This window comes from Cynoglossus semilaevis, chromosome 19 (assembly GCF_000523025.1).
Source record: "Cynoglossus semilaevis isolate Cse_v1.0 chromosome 19, Cse_v1.0, whole genome shotgun sequence".
Taxonomy (NCBI): domain Eukaryota; kingdom Metazoa; phylum Chordata; class Actinopteri; order Pleuronectiformes; family Cynoglossidae; genus Cynoglossus; species Cynoglossus semilaevis.
The window spans coordinates 17,531,935-17,549,109 of NC_024325.1; the positions used below are offsets into that span (position 1 = coordinate 17,531,935).

Genomic DNA, 17,175 nt, shown 5'->3' on the forward strand with positions numbered 1-17,175 from the left:
TGTGTGTATACAAACACACACCGTCAGTTCTGCCAAAGTATTCGAGGAGTGTGACCATCACAGGAGCCATGCACTGGTCCTGCTGCTGCTGCTGCTGCTGCTGCAGAGAACACCGCCTCAGGTTGACTGATGTTGGCAGAAAACTGACAAAAATACTGTTAAGTAGCTCAAAAATGTTTACAAAAGTGACTACAATTAATCCAGGAATTAGCCAGAGGTTAGCACGAAAAGCTAGAAACTACCTGGCAGGTAACTGACCCTTCACCTGGATAGATGAGCCGAGGAAGTATGACGAGGAATATGCTGAGCTAAAAGTAAATTATTAATTCACTGAACGTTAGCGTCAACGCATCCCTTCATTTTTTTTTTCTCACTTTAAAATTGATAAATGAAAGAATTCCTGGGGCGAGGTCGGGGGTTAAACCCAGGTCAGGGTCACGCAACCTATTCGAGGATTCACACCTACTTTCATGCGAATCATTTAACAAAGCCTGTGTGTTTAGACCATGAGGGGAAACTACACCACCTAGAGTTCACTTTTATTTTTACTACAATTAGCCCAGGAGTGAACGGCAGGGAATGAAATCCTAAAAGTCCGATCATGACACCGTGCTGATGCTGATGCTGCTTAGGCTGATGCTGCTGATGCTGAGTTAATGATCCTTCGAGGTCACTTCCTGTCCAGTTGTTCTACTGGTGTCAAAGCTCCGCTCACTTTCTGTTCGACTGGCTCTCTAGGAAGAATCTCTAACTGATCTCTAGCTTTCTAGATTTTTTTAAACTTTGCCTTTAGTTTAACACGAACACTCTTTATGATTTTTTTTTTAACTTTGCCTTTAGTTTAACACGAACACACACAGATGTGGATTCGAACCATCAACCCCGTCCTCCTTTAAGTCGTCCTTTCTCTGGTCCCGATGCTCCGACTTCATCCTAAACACTTTACATCCACTCAGTTGTGTGGGACAAAGTGCAGAGACATGACATTTTGGAGCGTTCCAATGACCTGCACCGGGACATAAACAACTCCTACGCCTCGTGAGGCACATGTTTACGTTTCCTTCTTTAGAACTTCTTTAGATCGTGTCAACACCGGCCGACAGACACAATCACATTAGTGAATGGAAAACCGACGCAGAAGAACCCGTGTCTTTTCACGTCCGCCTCACATCTTCCTCTTCTGTTTCTCTCCTCTTCCCTCCGCAGTAACAACAACGCCATCTCCGGGCTCAGGCCACACCAGGAACTGCAACGACACAGAGAAGACCTACTGCGTGAACGGCGGCCAGTGTTACTTCATAGACGGCGTCAATCAGCTGTCCTGCAAGTGAGTTGTTGTTGTCAGACCTGTCTGTCTTTGTAGCCAGTACTGCAGTACTGCATGTACTGCATGTACTGCATGTGTATTCACAGTACAGCGGGGGCTTCAAGGTACCAGCTCCGGCCAAAGTTTTCCGAGTCAGGAGTCGGAAACTTTAGCAAGACTTTCGAGTCGAGTTAAGAGTGCTCCCTCCACTCCACACTGTGGCGCTGTTTCACTCACATATTTTATAGCAATAATATGAAATGTTTTCTTAATTAATATTATTTTATATTATCAATATATTTGTTTATATTTTTCATGTGTAGATGATTTTCTGTGGGTCTGGAATGAATGAATTGTTTTGTTTTTTTCGTGGTTATTTTTAATAGGGGTTCATTTCATGAATTAATAGTCTTTTTTTGTGGGTCTGGAACGAATGAATTGTTTTGTTTTTTTTTCGTGGTTATTTTTAATAACTGATTAAACCGGTATCTTGAAGCTCCACTGCACCCCCGTCCGCCGCGTCACCTACGATCGTCGGCCTGTGTTTTTTTTTTTCTCTGCTGTTATTTCCCTCCCAGCTCGTGGTTCCAGTCCCGTCCGCCCTCGGCAGCAGCGGTAGCAGCCGCAACACATCCAGGAAAACGCTGCCCGTCCACTTAGCTGCCCACCTGTTGTGTATTCTAGCACTAATAATGGAGTGAGTCGCCGCCGGGCTCATCCTTTTAAGTCATGTTTAGCGTACAGGAGGGCCGCACATTAAAAGCCCTTTCAAAATGTCATGAGTCACCGCTCCAGTGGTGAGCAAATATTTATGCCTGTCGGAGGCCCCCACTGAGGTCAATAGAATCATTGCTTACATTTGCGGTCCTCGGCGGAGGAGATCAAGACCCGTGTGTGTGTGTGTGTGTGTGTGTTTGTGTGTGTCTTCAGCCGGAGAAAAGCCTTGACATTATCAACAGAAACAACTGCTTTATCTTTGACATTTGGATCGGAGTTTGTGTCCCACACGAGGTCAAGGAACATCGTCTGGACGGACGGTCGGAGACGTCGTCCTGCTAATGCTGCCTGTCCACCTTTTTAGAAAAGATCGTTTTTTTTAGTATTGATAAAAACTGATTGCGTTATATTCTGATAATATATATATATATAAATATATACACACACATACTGTATATATAAATATACATTTTTTTTGTAGCATTTCCTAACTTTTTACATCAACTAGAAGCTAATTTTCAACAACATAGAAACTGGAAAAAAAAAATCAGGGCTTTGATTTTTTAAACATCTGGTTCTCGGACCAGGTTTGGCGCCTCGTGGCTGTTGACGACTCTCCATATTTTTAGAATTAACTCCGTAGAACCAGAAACCTTCAGGTACGTTAGGCTAAACTTCACGTTCAGTCCGTGGCGTTTACTTCAAATTCAAAACGATTTTCTGGTGCATCTGAGGTAGTTACCCTGTCCTCCAGTAGAGGGCGCCTGTGGCTCTTCACCATCAGTGCGGTTTTCTTGTTTTCAGACGTCTTAAATGAAAAAAAATCCTCATCACGTGTTTAAAGAGCGGCTGAAATGATGTCACAAAGTTGTTGTTGTTGTTTGTTTGTCATCGTCAACGTCAACGTGTTTTTAAAAGTAGAAACACTTATATAACAATAATAATACGTGACTTCCCATCCCGGTGCTGGCGGACTCTGTTTCTGAGCACCAGGAATGTGATTGCTCATGTATTTTGGCAACTTGCCTCAGCAACACCTGAACAGAGGAACATAGTAATTACTGGCAAATAAAAAGTTTTACTTCAGGTTGAATCCGGAGCAGTACGTGATGAGGAAAATGAATCAAAGACAGATGATGACAGATGTTCCTCTAGATGGCACTGGAATCTAAAACGTAACAAAATGATCTCATTTTCTACTGCCACCTACTGGGCTGAAGTGCCTGCATCGCTGTTATCATTGTGATAATCATCAAAAATGAGGAACGTAACATTTTACTGTACAAGATGTGAAGCCAACAACAAAGACTTTACGACGTTCCGGAATTAATGACGACAGAAAGAGGCCGATATTTACAGAGCGGAGGTTTTTACCAAAACAAACAGAGGAACTCTTGTTCTCCGTCCAAGGCTTCACTGATTACCACAAATGGTTCGGTCCCGTCCTTTTGAACCATCTATTCCCATCAGCCTCTGGTGGAGCTGGTCAAATATCCATCGCAGCAAATGTCAGTTTAACAACAGGCGTTTGACCGCGGGGTTAAAGAGCTGAGCCATCAGCCGGGCCTGCGCGCTCACTCGGCCGCGGGAAGAATGTCGGACTGGCACCGAGGCCGCGGCTGCAACAGCCGTCCAACACGCCGTGAACAAACAGGGGGCAGCAGTGACTCAGTGGCTGCAGCTAATTCACTCAGGGCCGGGGCGGGGGGCCAGAAAAAGTTGGCTAACGCGGTGGAGGCCGTCCTGTCCGACACGGAGTTCGACTCCCTGACTGAACACGTCCCGCAGACGCCGCGCTGCTTCACTCGCAGGTGCCCCGTGCGTTTGGCAGCGTCGCTCCACATCAGTTGACAGACGATCAGCAGATATTCATCTGCAGATAATTGTCCGTATCAAATATGTTTTTCATCCAAATTGCGAGCAATTTTCAAAAACTGTAAAAACACAAACATAAATTAACCAGTAGACACTGATTGGTTCGTTTGTTATCCGTCCCCTGATGAACTGATCAACCCGTAAAACGGTCCACTTTAATTATCGCAGAGCTTCAAAACAGGCTGATTACTGTAGTGACTGTGGACATAAACTGAAACACAGTTCCTGGAACCGAGCAGAACAAACAGTTCCTGCTTCACGTCTCTTAAATCTTCACTGTTCTTTTCTTCTTCCAAAATGTTTCTTGTTTGTTTTCAGACAACAAAAAAAAGAAAAAAAAAAAAAAAAAATCAGAGACAGCAATTTATCCCTCCCCCTCCCCCTCACCCCTCCTCCTCACCCCTCCCCCTCACCCCTCCTCCTCACCCCTCCCCCTCACCCCTCCTCCTCACCCCTCCCCCTCACCCCTCCTCCTCACCCCTCCCCCTCACCCCTCCTCCTCACCCCTCCCCCTCACCCCTCCTCACCCCACTGTTTAAGGCTAAAGATAAAGGAGTGATAATAGAGTTTGCAGCTGCGGCGGGGCTGCACGCACGTTTGCACGCTCGTCTGATTTTTAAATGACGTTGAGACAGTTTATTTCTTTCATCTTTCAGCCGAGCCTAGGTGGTGCTGTCCCCCAGTTAGACGCCATCACTCAGGCTGAGTAATTTAATGCTGAATGTTATGGCGCTCCTGGGAGGCATTGTGGGAAACCCGTAAATCATGAGCGCTGACCCCTGTTGGACCGGTGGTCCAGTGGTGACTGTGTGTGGAATGTCGGTGCCCCTGAAACACTGAGCAGTCGTTCTGATGGGACTCTAATGAGGGCGTGTAGGGTGGGGTCGGTGGACGGGGGGGGGGTCGGTAATACAGTATTCAGCTTCCTGTTACAAAAACACGTCGGAAAAGAACCGTCACCGAGAGTGTAATAATTATTTTAATTAATTTTCTAAACGATCATATTTGTTGAAAATACACAGTATCCAGATTGTAATTTTAAAAATAATAATATCATAACAATTACTTGATATTTTTATCAGTACAATTTAAATTTTTTTTTTTTTTATCAATTACTGGATATTTCCCAGTTGAATTCCAGGCGACCCCACATGGGGTCACGACCCCAAGGTTGAAAAACACATGTCACATAGGGGGCAACAGTTGTTGTCAGCTAATCTTTGATGTTGTAAGCTAGAGCTAACTGCTAACAGTGCTAAAGCTAATGCGCATACTGTAGATTGTGTCTAAGAACTGGACAAACGCAAGTTTTTAATTCGTTAAGATTCTAAATTTACAGAAATGTTCAAACATTATACCGATACTGTCCACCAGGGGTGAGGGAGAAACTACTTTACACCGAGCTAGGAATCCCCACCCCCAACCCTACCCCCTCAGTTTGTCAGAGTTGCACCAAATGTGAGGGGCCTGTGTTCCAGTGTTGACCGGCTCATCAGGTGTTTTTAGCTCCTCCTTCAGGCCGTGGCTGGTATTTAATGTGTGCTAACCTGACCTGTTTGTGTTTGTTGTTTTATGTCTCTGTGATGTCATCACCTGCCACTTACTTTGCAGGTTTCGCTCACAGCTCCCGTCAACCGTCCTGAAAGGATATTTTATTACCCGCCTTTTCAGCCCCGCTGCACCTGCTCCTGTGATTTGATTTGTTGATCATGTTCAAAGCCGTGCAGACGGAGGTTCTGTCTCCAGGTACATGACCGTGTTTGGACTTTGGACGCCGGTGCCCCTTAAGTCCTCAACGCACAGACTGGAGGTGGAAGTTCTGGTTCCACTTCCTGTCACTTTTTTTGGAAACTTTAGGGAGTTTTAGGGACCTGAAGGTACACTGTGTGGGATTTAGCAACATCTAGTGGTGGGGTTTCATATTGTTTCAATTCATTTGGTATTATTGGATATTGGATATTGGAGGGCTGGATGATGATTGGTCAAAAACCAGAATGATTTCATTGAATCATTTCTCTAAAGTTAAACACAGTGTGCCTTTGATGTGCCTTTGATGTGCCTCTGATGTGCCTTTGATGTGCCTTTGATGCCATTTATATATTTATTTGTCTAAATAACTGTGACAGTAGCGGTCGCTCATGTTAGCTAACACATTAGCGGCGGGGGGGGNNNGGCGTCCTAACGATGTGCTTCTTCTTCTCCGACGCCGTGACCTGCAGTGATGTGTGTGTGTGTGTGTGTGTGTGTGTGTGTGGGAGGGTGTGAATACGTGCTATTCACACCACGGCTGCTGTGTTTGTCCTGTTCATAACACTTGTCCACTCCTTCCCAGATGTCCCCCTGGATACATTGGCCGCCGGTGCCAACAGAACGACCCGCTGCGGTTGTCCATGCCCAATCCAAGTATGTTCACTTGATATGAGCAGCTGAGACTGAGACACAGTTGTCAGTGGATTTCCTCTGTGGACTCCCGCTGCTCCCTCTCTCCCACAGCTCTCCTCCTCCTCCTCCTCCTCCTCCACCTCCTCCTCTCTCTCCTTCTCAGGTCAACACGCAGTGAGCTGTGCACCTCACCGTTGCACAGGGTGCTGTCATCCATGGGAACACTTTTGCTTCCTCTGTCTGTAGTAGTGCTGTTGTTCTAATTCTGTGTCTCTCTGCCTCTCTCTCTCTTTCTCCCTCCCTACCCCCCACCCTCCCTCCTCACCTTTCCTTGTACATACTCTCCTCTTCACCCTTTTTGCCTCCCCTTTTCTTTCACTCCTCCACCACCCATCTCCTCCCCCTCCTCCTGTGGTTCTGTTTCTTTCCACTAGGTGTCCCAATGACTTTACTGGTGATCGCTGTCAAACCTACGTTATGGCCAGTTTCTACCGTATGTCGATTTCCTCCTCTGTCTCTCTGTGGGTCTGTCCCGGTGTCACGTCGTGTGCATGCAGAGTGTAGTGACGCCCACTGTCCACTGTCCTCGTCCACGTCCTCGTCCACGTCCACTGTCCTCGTCTACTGTTTGTGACCCGACATTTTGGTGACCCGTTAACAACCTGTCAGAGTTTTTAAATGTTGACCGTGTCGTCGTCTGTTGTCTGCATGTCGGTGTCCTCTAACTCTCAGTGTGCTGCATGTCCACCTACAGGTAAGGAGCTGGTAGTTCAAATCCCACGTCAAGAAGAGTCGCTACGCTTCCTAAAAAAATCTGATAAAAAGTCAGATCTTAGTTTGACTTTAGTTTAACTTTAATTGGAAAGAAAGAAAAAAATGTTTGAGTTCTTTTTTACCGATATCGCTCCGATACCGTCTTCTGTCGTCCGCGGGCTGCCGTTGCTGAGGCAAAGTTGTCGTATCGGACGGGCTACATGAAATCCTGAAATTTTGACTATCGGATTGACATCACTGTTTCTTAAACCTCTGGGTCGCAGACCAGGGATAGTGCCGTTTACAAAAAAAAATAATTCAGTTTTTATTTCATTTTTATCTAGCGCCCCCTCTCTGCTGAACATGGGATTGTCAGTTAGCGGACCACAGAGAGTTGGTCGGTTTGTGTTGCTCTGCTGATGACCAGTAATCAACCCCTGGCTCTCACCTTAATGACGCCCGTTCCTAAAATCAGCTTCAAACGTTTGATCAGACGGCCCTTCGTGAATAACCACCGTTATCTCATCGACGTACCGTGTTTGTGCGAGGAACACTTAAGTACTTGATTAGTACTTGATTAGTACTTGATCAGTACTTGATCAGCCGACGTTCACCATTTAGTCTGTCATGTTTTTTAGTAGTGCCTTCATCGTTTGATCTCCCCGAGAAACAAGTTCCGACGTGAACGAGAAGCGTCCCAGACTCCAGGAGGAGATTGTCATCTTAATAATAACAATATTAAATCGGAGGCGGCCTGAACGCAGCGTTGCTCCTGCAGTACTCACTACGTCAGACCGCAGTAAAGTTAAAGAGTATCTCAGATTCAGTCTTTGATATCGTCAGCTGGAGCTAAAAATAACTCTTTTATCCTCGACTGTCTGTAGGTTAGACCTGGACTGAAAAAAAAACAAAAAAACTTCATTTTAAATGTTATTTTAAACATTTTTGTTTAAAATTTGACTTTAAATCTTTGATCAGTTATGATCTTGATCAGTCCGTGGAAGATAAAGTGACATGAACTTAATCTGGAACATTTATATATAAACACACACACACACATATATATACATATATATAAATATATACGTGACATGCAGTTATTGGAAGGAATGCCAGGTGATGTTTTATTTTTCTTGCTCTGCTGATAATATCAAGGTCGAGTCGTCAGCTACAGACAGTCGTCCGTAAACACTGGAGGTTGTTGAGTTCACCGCCCAGCGTTTCTGGCCGAGTTCATACGTTACTAATGCACCGCGCCGCCTTTGAACAAAATGGTGCTCGCAGCGCAGATGTCTTCAGAGCAGAGTTTACAGGTGATTTAGCCTGTCAAACAGCTCTGCCACAGCCGTGAGGGGGAGGGAGGGGGGAGGGAGGGGTGAAGAGAAGTCAAGCCCCGTACCACCGTACAGAGCAACATCAGCAAACACATCTATCAAGTGCAGATTCTGACCAAGATTAGATGAAGTTTTGAGGCCGGCTCCTCTCAGCTCCATCAAATCAAATCCAAAACTTTTTTTTTTTTTCTTTCCTTTTTTAACCACAGACCTGACGTTAATGGAACATAAACAACTGACATTTTCACGTAGCTCCAGCGCAGAGGAAAACGTACACAAGGTTAAATGCGTTCAATTACAAATCCAAACACTATAATTCATGAGTGAAAGTAGAAGAAAAAAAAAAAAGAAAAAAAAAATCACCTGCTCCCCCCCCGCATATTTGTAAGTGTCATGTCCCCACAGGCTCATGTGGTTACAATTCAACACAACATGAAAGAGGAAAAAGTGCATTAGCTCTTGGACTTGGAGTCTCATTCTTTCCTCTGACTCTTCAGGGCTCACACATACTCCGGGCTGCGTGTTGGCCCGCGGTACAATGTGAAAAACCCCTTCTTAACTACAAGTAATTCATCTGGCATTAAGGCCTAATGCACTGTGCTGAAATTACTTGTTTTTTGGCAGCGGAGATGGTAGTGTGTGGGAGCTCCTTTTCCTTCCACTCAATCACTCTTCCCCCCCCCCCGCATTCTGTTTAACTTCAGCGCAGCTGTGCGACTGCATCAAGCAGCATCGAACATTTATTTCCCCTCGTCATGGAGCCACACACAAACCCGCGCCTTTGATTGCGGCGTTTACGTGCTTGTATTTCTCAGCGCGCGCGACGTTCGACAATTTAGTTACATGCACAAAAAAAAAACAAATGTCATCAAATGTCAATGTCAAGAGGGAAAAAAAACATCGACCCAAGTCGAACACGTGATTTATAATAATAAATGTCAAATGTAAAACTCACGATACTTTGTAAGAAAGGCTCACAGAAGTGGACGACGTGAGATAAATGTTTTCAAACTCCTAGAACGAGAGGTAACTTAGTTAGATATGAGGAAGGATTTAGTGCTTTTGAAAAAAAAAGAAGAAGAAGAATTTCATGTGTTGCATTAGACTTGGAACAATATTTTGAGAAATGATTTGACAACGTTTTACCCGTTTTAAACTGTTGGGTCGCGTCCACAACTCAACTTTCATTCACTCGTGACGACGGTTCTGCCAACTCTAACAATTCACCTTTAAAACAATAATAAAAACGATATATTTACGTAGTCATAAAACTGAACTGTCACTCTGCGGAGAAATGTCTCTCTTTCTAAGTGAGATAAAAAAAAACAGTGGAAAGTTTTGGACAGTTTTGGATGGAGATGAGCTTTAACGCTTCATCATTCATTTATTTATTTAACGCTCCGTTGGAGTTATTGACTGGCGCTCACGTCTTCCACATTTTTATGCTCTTAATTAAGTGCGAAACATGAAATGTCAAGGAGTGGGTCACATGTGTGTGCACACATCCATTACTGCTGCTGAGATCCGCCTCCTGGAGGGGGCGCCTCCCATCCCCGGGAGACTCGGCAGTGAAGGAGGATGGCTCCCGCTCCTCGGCCCTGAGAGCTTGGCTTAACAAGAGCATGTTGTCATAAGAACAGCTGGGACTTTCTTCAGCCCAAGCAAAGCAAGCGAGCTGCCAGAGAGCGCGGCCTCAGCTGGTTGGTGCGGCCTCCCCGTGGCCTCGGCGCTGCGGCTCTGAGCGCTTTAATTCGCCCTGATTAGAGAGAGACTGCGCAGACACAAATATCTGCTCGACATGCCTGTTCATGTGATGGGTGTGTTCCAGAACCGACAGTGTAGCAAGGTGGAAAAAAAAAACTAAAAAACTGCAGCGAGCAGAGATAATCTCCGGGGCACGGAACGCGTTTCCTCTGCGCACGGTCAGAACCGTCGAATATCAAACGGCTCTGATTCTCATCAGGTGACATTTGTTGGAAATGCAATAAAAGCTTCTCTCTAGAATCATCGCTAGTAAAAACAAAAAACAAAAAAACCAGGCGCCGCCGTGTGCAGCAGCAGTGAGTCAGGAGGTGTGTGTGTGTGTGTGTCAGTGTGTGTCAGTGTGTGTGTGTGTGTTGCATGCTGTCGTCCCTGTCTGTCCTGTGTTTGACATCACTCACCGTGTCGTTGGTAAAGAACAGTCTGTGTTTGTTGACGTTCATGTTGAAGGTGTCACTCTCTGACCTGCTGCGGTGTTTTTTTCATGTTTATATCCTGTTTCTCCCTCTCTCTCTCTCTCTCTCTCTCTCTCTCTCTCTCTCTCTCTTTTCCTCTGCCTCTCGACCCTCTGCCCTGGCAGAGCATCTTAGGATTGAATTCATGGGTATGAAACGATCCGTTTTAAGTCCTGTAGACTACGCCGTAGTTTTTTGTTTTTGACATGCTACTGTAACCGTATGTGGTGTGAAACTACGAATCACGTCGTTCCCTCGATTAACCAATCAATGACGACGATTGACGAACCCTGATCTTCCATTATTAACATGGATGTGACCCCCCCCCCCCATGCGTGTGGAAATGAAAACATGAATCTGTTTATTTTTTTTTCTCTCTCTCTCTGTCTGTCTTTCATGGCCTGATTTTGATGTTAAATTCCTGCTTCTCTCTGTAACAAGCATGTGACATCATGTTTGTGTCCACCTGACCTCTGACCCCTCCCCCTCCGAACTCCCTCCCCCCAGTCTTTGGCCTCTCTCTCTTCTCTGTGTATTTCCATGTGACCTCCTCCATGTTTCTGCATCACACCATCGTTTGTGAAGCTCAGAAAAAACAAACAATTCTGACAAAAAAAAAAAAAAACCTCGTTTCTGTCTGAGTGGGTTGACGTCCACGCGCGGTCGATGCTGTGATGTGAGCATGCTCTGCTGTAACTGGATCCTGCATCATCGTCCTCTTCTTCTTCTGTTTCCATCCTGCTTCCATGTTTTTATCTCTTCTTCTCTCCCGTCTTTATCACAGAAGAGCTCTGGTTCAAATGGTTCAGGAAAAGTCAGTGTCGCTCTCCAGAGAAGTTGGTACTCTTTTAAAATAATCTCCAGCAGGGGCGCTAGAGAACCCTCTCTACCCCCTCACCAACAGTTACAGATAAGGAGTTTACATGTCCCGCCTTCTGGTCGCTCTGATTGGCTCTCAGCCTGATTTGGTCCTGCAGTTTATGTCATAATAAATCAGAGATTTTTTTTGTTTTATTAGTTGATTAATTAATGATAATACCAGTTAATGATAAATTAAAAAATCATATTTTTTAGTTGTTTTTTTTTAAGTGGCGAAAATGACGAGTCGACAAAATTTACTCCACTACTATATATTTTGTGTTTTTTTTAAACTGAGGTTAAAGGTCACTTCTCGTCTCGGGACAAACGTACCAACTTTTCTGGTTTGTTCACACAGAGGCATTATTGATAAAACATGACCTTTAATTATCCCCCTCCCTCAGGGTGGGGGGGGCGGGGGGGGGTTTACTGGTGGCACAACACCGTTGACACAAATTGGCAGCAGGTTAAACGGCTGCTGGTAAATGAGAGCCTTTTGATGGAACGTCATGTTCTCATTCAATTCCTTTTTTTTTATGACTTTATTTATGAGCTCAGAGCGCCGACCGTGTGTGTCCGACTCCGAGGCCTCACCGGAGCTCTTCTCTGGGGAAGACGAAACAAAAAAAAAAGTCCTGATTTTGCCCAGTTTCATGTTCATGATAAATGTCTCATTTCCAAATGTGCTGCTTTTTTATTGACGCTCCGACTCGGACGTTCATCGTCATTGTGCTGACTAAATACCTGAGCGGATGAAGACGTCAGCGGCGCCGTCCACCCAGCTGTAACACGACTTTACATTAAAAAAAAAAAAGTCAGACGTGGAACTGTTCCAGTTCACATGTGCCTGTAAAGGTTGTGGAGGTCATAAACTGTAGGCTGCGCTGTTTCACCATCGTATATCATTTAAAATGACTTACGCTGGTTTTAAGAGAAAAGAATTGCCTAATAGATCAGTCCAACTATTGCTGACACACACACACACACACACACACACACACACAGAGACCGCCTTACTGCAGCACAGGGAGCAGCAGCATCTGTATTTGTGATTGTGTCAGAGGAGGTTTTCGACTGTGAGAGGAAAGAAAAAAAAAAAAACCAGGACGAAGCTTCATCTGCTCAGGATTTAGTCAAAAAGAAAAGAAAAGAAAAGAAAAGAAAAGGCACAATGACAACGTGGACAATGTTCCGTCTGAAGGAGAATGATTAATTTTTTTTTTCCCTCCTTGTGTTTCTCACACTGTACGTGTCGTGTGTGTGTGTGTGTGTGTGTGTGTGTGTGTGTGTGTGTGTGTGTGACAGAGGCAGAGGAACTCTACCAGAAGAGAGTCCTGACAATCACGGGTATTTGTGTGGCCCTGTTGGTGGTGGGCATCGTGTGTGTGGTTGCCTACTGTAAAACCAAGTAAGTCCGTGAGGAGTGGGCTGGGTCAGGGGTCAGGGGTCGGGGGTCGGCAACCTGCAGCTCCGGACCACACGTTTTCACCCACTTTTACCAGCCAATGAAATTCACACACAGAGCTGCAGAGAATCAACACTGATGATTGTCAGTCCGACTTCATTTGGACCATTTCAAAATGACTAAAGAGCCACATGTGGGCCAGGAGCCACAGGTTGCAGACCCTTGAGCTAGAGCTGCTGAAAACAATATATAATGTTGTTGATTTTTATTTTTATTATTAATTCATGCTGTTTTTAATATATAATATTTCAAATGTTTAAAGATACACATCACACCCCCCTGCTGGTCAAGAAGTTCAAAGACAATTGGTTTTTTTAAGGGGAAACAAAAAACAAATCAGATTGATCTAGAATAGAATTTGAGTTAGGTACAACACCCGGGGCAGGGGCTGGGAGTTGAACCACCAACCTTCTAAAACAAGCTTGGTTCTTGAACTCCTCGTGCCCCCCCCCCCCCCCCCCCCGCCCTACCCTGAGGTTTAAGCTTCTGATTTGAAAATGCTTCAATTTGATCAAAGGTCAAAGGTCACGCAGCTCAACACTGTACAAAGATATGATGACCCCAGACCCCGTCTGAGGACTTTTTGACTGACGGCGACGGTGACGGTGAAACATAACGACGCTAACTTGACGTTTGTTCCACAGGAAACAAAGGAAGAAGATGCACAATCATCTGCGACAAAACATGTGTCCAGAACATCCCAATCGAAACCTAGCCAACGGACCCAATCACCCAGGACCCGGACCGGAGGAAATCCCGATGGTAGATGTGAGTACTGCAGAAGGAAAACAGACTTTATGAAGGTATAAATCCAACGACGTAAATCAAGTCTCGTTATATAAGCAAACCCTTTTTATGTTTCCCCATCTGCCAAAACCATTCACCCTGGAACAGTACATATCAAAGAACGTCCCGGCGACCGAGCGAGTCATACGTCCCGTCACAGAGGGATCCTTCCCTGCCAGCCACGCCTCCTCCAGATCTCACAACTCCTCCACACGGGCCCATTCATCAACTCAAAGGTAAGCAGGCCAGCGCTGCGGGCCCTGGAGGACAATCGGGGTAATCATTCTGGACAAATATGGAGTCGTAAATAAAACGCTGGGTGAATTTGATGATCTGGTTTCAGGCACAGATTCATTTGTTTCATTTAACAAGATTGTTTAAACTAAAAGTCAAAAGGTCGGTGTTGTCAATACCTGGCTCGGGGGCCCATTGTTGACCTTGAAGGGGGGGGGGCTGTGGGGGAGTTCGGCTACTCTGAAATTGTAGTTCATTCACGTTTATCTTTATAAACACCTTTGTCCAAGATCTGGCTCTGGAGCCAAGTGTTGAGCCACATTCCTTTATCGATGATTTTTGGAGAGTTAAACTACAGTAAAATTGTAGTTAATTTCAATTAAAAATATTTTCAAATTAACACTTAATTCTTCTACTAACTACTAACCTAGTTAATTATGCATTATGGTCTGTTTACAATGGCTTTAGATGTGTCAGCTAGCTGTTAGCCATCTATACGCTATTCCTACAATCTTTGCTAACGTCTCAAAAGCGTTTAGCTAACAGCAGTGTCTCATCAGCTATATTTTTCACTGGTTAGCGTCTTCAAACACCACATCACTCTACTGCCCCCAGTGTACGGTTGTAAGAGCGCCGTAGGAGAAGCCGTTAGCCTTGAGGAATTTCTCAGTGATCCCCCTGGGTTTGCGTTAATTCTCTCTGATGTTTCTCAGACATGACGAGCGGACATGGAGCCTGGAACGCACCGACAGTATCCTGTCTGACTCGCCGGGAATGATGTCATCGTCCGTAGGGACCAGTAAATGCAGCAGCCCTGCGTGCATGGAGGCGCGGGCGCGGCGCGCTGCACACTGTGGTTACTCTGAGCCCCACCGGCCGGGCCTCCAGTACGGGGAGTCCTTCGACTCGCTGGACTCTCCGCACAGTGACAGGTGGGAAACTCGCCCGTCCGACGCCGCTCATTCAGGGTCTGATGTTTGAGAAGTTTCTCATCAGTGACATTAGTCCGTCGTCGGTCTGTGCAGCGAGAAGTTTTAAACTAGGAAATAGAGACCAGATGAGGCCTGGTGGAAATTCAGCCCCAAATCAGTGCAGAGCCTTTTATTATCATTCACCGACTTTTGATAAACTCGGTGAAGTCTGTGGCTGTAGCTCAGTAGGTGGTGCTGTTGGCATGTTTGGTTCACCCTCACAGGTTCTGTAATCTTAATGTAAGTCGTGGTTTTTATTTCCATTAAAAATACAGTCGTCTGCAGGTGTGAATACGGTGTTGACATCGAGGCAGATTTTTTTTTTTTCTTAAACCAGCGAAGGAATCTGTAAACATGTTTGTTAGTCTTCTTGCTCAGAGGCAGGTTGAAAAAAAATGATACATTTCTTTCCAGCTCCTCAGAGATTGGAACAGGGATTATCTCACCACAGAGGGAGGAATCAGGAAGGAGCCGTTGGCTTCAGGGCGAAAGAAAAGCTGAGCTCCAGCAGGAGTCAGAGTAACGTGAACGGTGGAGCCACATGTCGGCCCGTTGTTTTAACTTTCATTGGTCTGGTCAGGTTTTGGTCTGGTCCCCAAAAACACTGGAGTTTATTTACCTGTGTTCCTCAGAAATACATTTATCTGGGATGTAGAAATGGGATTTAAATTAGTAGATGGATGGATGGATGGATGGACGAATGAATGGATGGATGGATGGATGGATGAATGGATGAATGGATGAATGGATGGATGGATGGATTGATGGATGGATGGATGGATTGATGGATTGATGGATTGTTGGATTGATGGATTGATGGATGGATGGATGGATTGATGGATGGATGGATTGATGGATGGATGGATTGATGGATTGATGGATTGTTGGATTGATGGATTGATGGATGGATGTATGGATGAATGGATGAATGGATGGATGGATGGATTGATGGATTGATGGATGGATGGATTGATGGATGGATGGATGGATTGATGGATTGATGGATTGTTGGATTGATGGATTGATGGATGGATGGATGGATGGATATCAATATTCCATTTTGGGATTCATCCCAAAGCAGTATCATGAACATTATATTTGTAAAACAGAAACAAACCAAAACATTATTTTATAATAACTCATAACATATAATAACAATGTATTCAGATATATGTTATATATAATAACAATATATTCAGATATATGTTAATATATATGTTATAACTGAGAACTCACTAATGGATAATTGTACCATTCAGTGAATGTAACAACACTGTAATCGAAACACTTTAAGTCAGACATCATAGGTTTAAACACAGGAACTTTAGCATTTGTGCCAAAACTGTCTTGGTCCATTTCCCCTAGTGGTGGTAAAGACAAACAGCTGATTTATGATTCGGTGCTGCGTCTCTCGGAGGGAATGGAAGACGGTTCTCTCAATGGTTAATTACACGTTGTGCAAGAACACACCCACGGTTAATCAAAGAGTCCATAACCTGGCTCTGGGATATTTTTTTTCGAGGTCACAGCCAAGAAACAAGATCATGTGATGTTGGATTGTTAAAATAAATGGCACGAGCCCAAACCCTGTCTGCACAAGCTTTGATTATGGGGGATTTTCACAAAAACAGGAAACAGTTGGTGAGAGCAGCAGAGCTGCATCACAGGCTGAGAAATAGTCCCGTCTCAAACTGATCTAAACTCCGTGTATAAAAACGTGAAAACATTTAGGATTATTTCATCTTTGGCCAAACTGTATGTTCATAGCCATCGATGAATTTACATTAAATCTCCAGTAATCATTTCTAATTTTCAGCTTTTTTTTGTAACATTAAATATTCCTGCACAGAGTAAATCCAACGAAATAAAATTAAATTAAAAAACAAGTTTAATTCTTAACAGAATTGGCCAATGAGGATGCCCCCCCCCACACACACACACCCCCACCTGTCTCTCTGTCATGTGCCTACATGCAGTAGATGCACAGTCGCTCTGCCGGTTTCGATTAGCTTTAAGTTCTGGGACATTTTAATTAGATGTTTGACTAGAACCTCTGACCTTCTGACCTTTTTTTTTTTTTTTTTTTTTTTATACTGCAGATACGTGTCAGCGCTGACAACACCAGCCCGCCTCTCGCCGGTGGACCTCCATTACTCCTTGCCCCCACAGGTGCCTACCTTCCAGATCACGTCACCTAATGCCAGCCACGCCATGTCCCTCCCTCCTGCTGCCCACAACCCCTACCCTCCGGAGGACAACCAGCCCCTGCTGCGTCGTT

General features: G+C 44.8%; 1 protein-coding gene across 4 annotated transcripts in view; it reads left to right on the forward strand.

Annotated features, from left to right (window-relative positions):
- The window catches only part of nrg2a (neuregulin 2a), a 77,870-nt gene that overhangs the window by 59,761 nt on the left and 934 nt on the right, over positions 1-17,175 (forward strand). For 3 of the 4 annotated variants that reach the window (XM_025065428.1, XM_025065429.1, XM_025065427.1), the window contains exons 4-11: positions 1,207-1,327; positions 6,715-6,773; positions 10,709-10,732; positions 12,747-12,849; positions 13,551-13,674; positions 13,801-13,928; positions 14,640-14,858; positions 16,997-17,175. The exon at positions 16,997-17,175 is cut by the window's right edge and continues 934 nt beyond it. In XM_025065428.1, coding sequence (XP_024921196.1) covers positions 1,207-1,327; positions 6,715-6,773; positions 10,709-10,732; positions 12,747-12,849; positions 13,551-13,674; positions 13,801-13,928; positions 14,640-14,858; positions 16,997-17,175 — 957 coding nt within the window. Of the gene's footprint in view, positions 1-1,206; positions 1,328-6,230; positions 6,302-6,714; positions 6,774-10,708; positions 10,733-12,746; positions 12,850-13,550; positions 13,675-13,800; positions 13,929-14,639; positions 14,859-16,996 lie in introns of all 4 variants that reach the window. The other variant, XM_025065430.1, reaches the window with a different exon arrangement.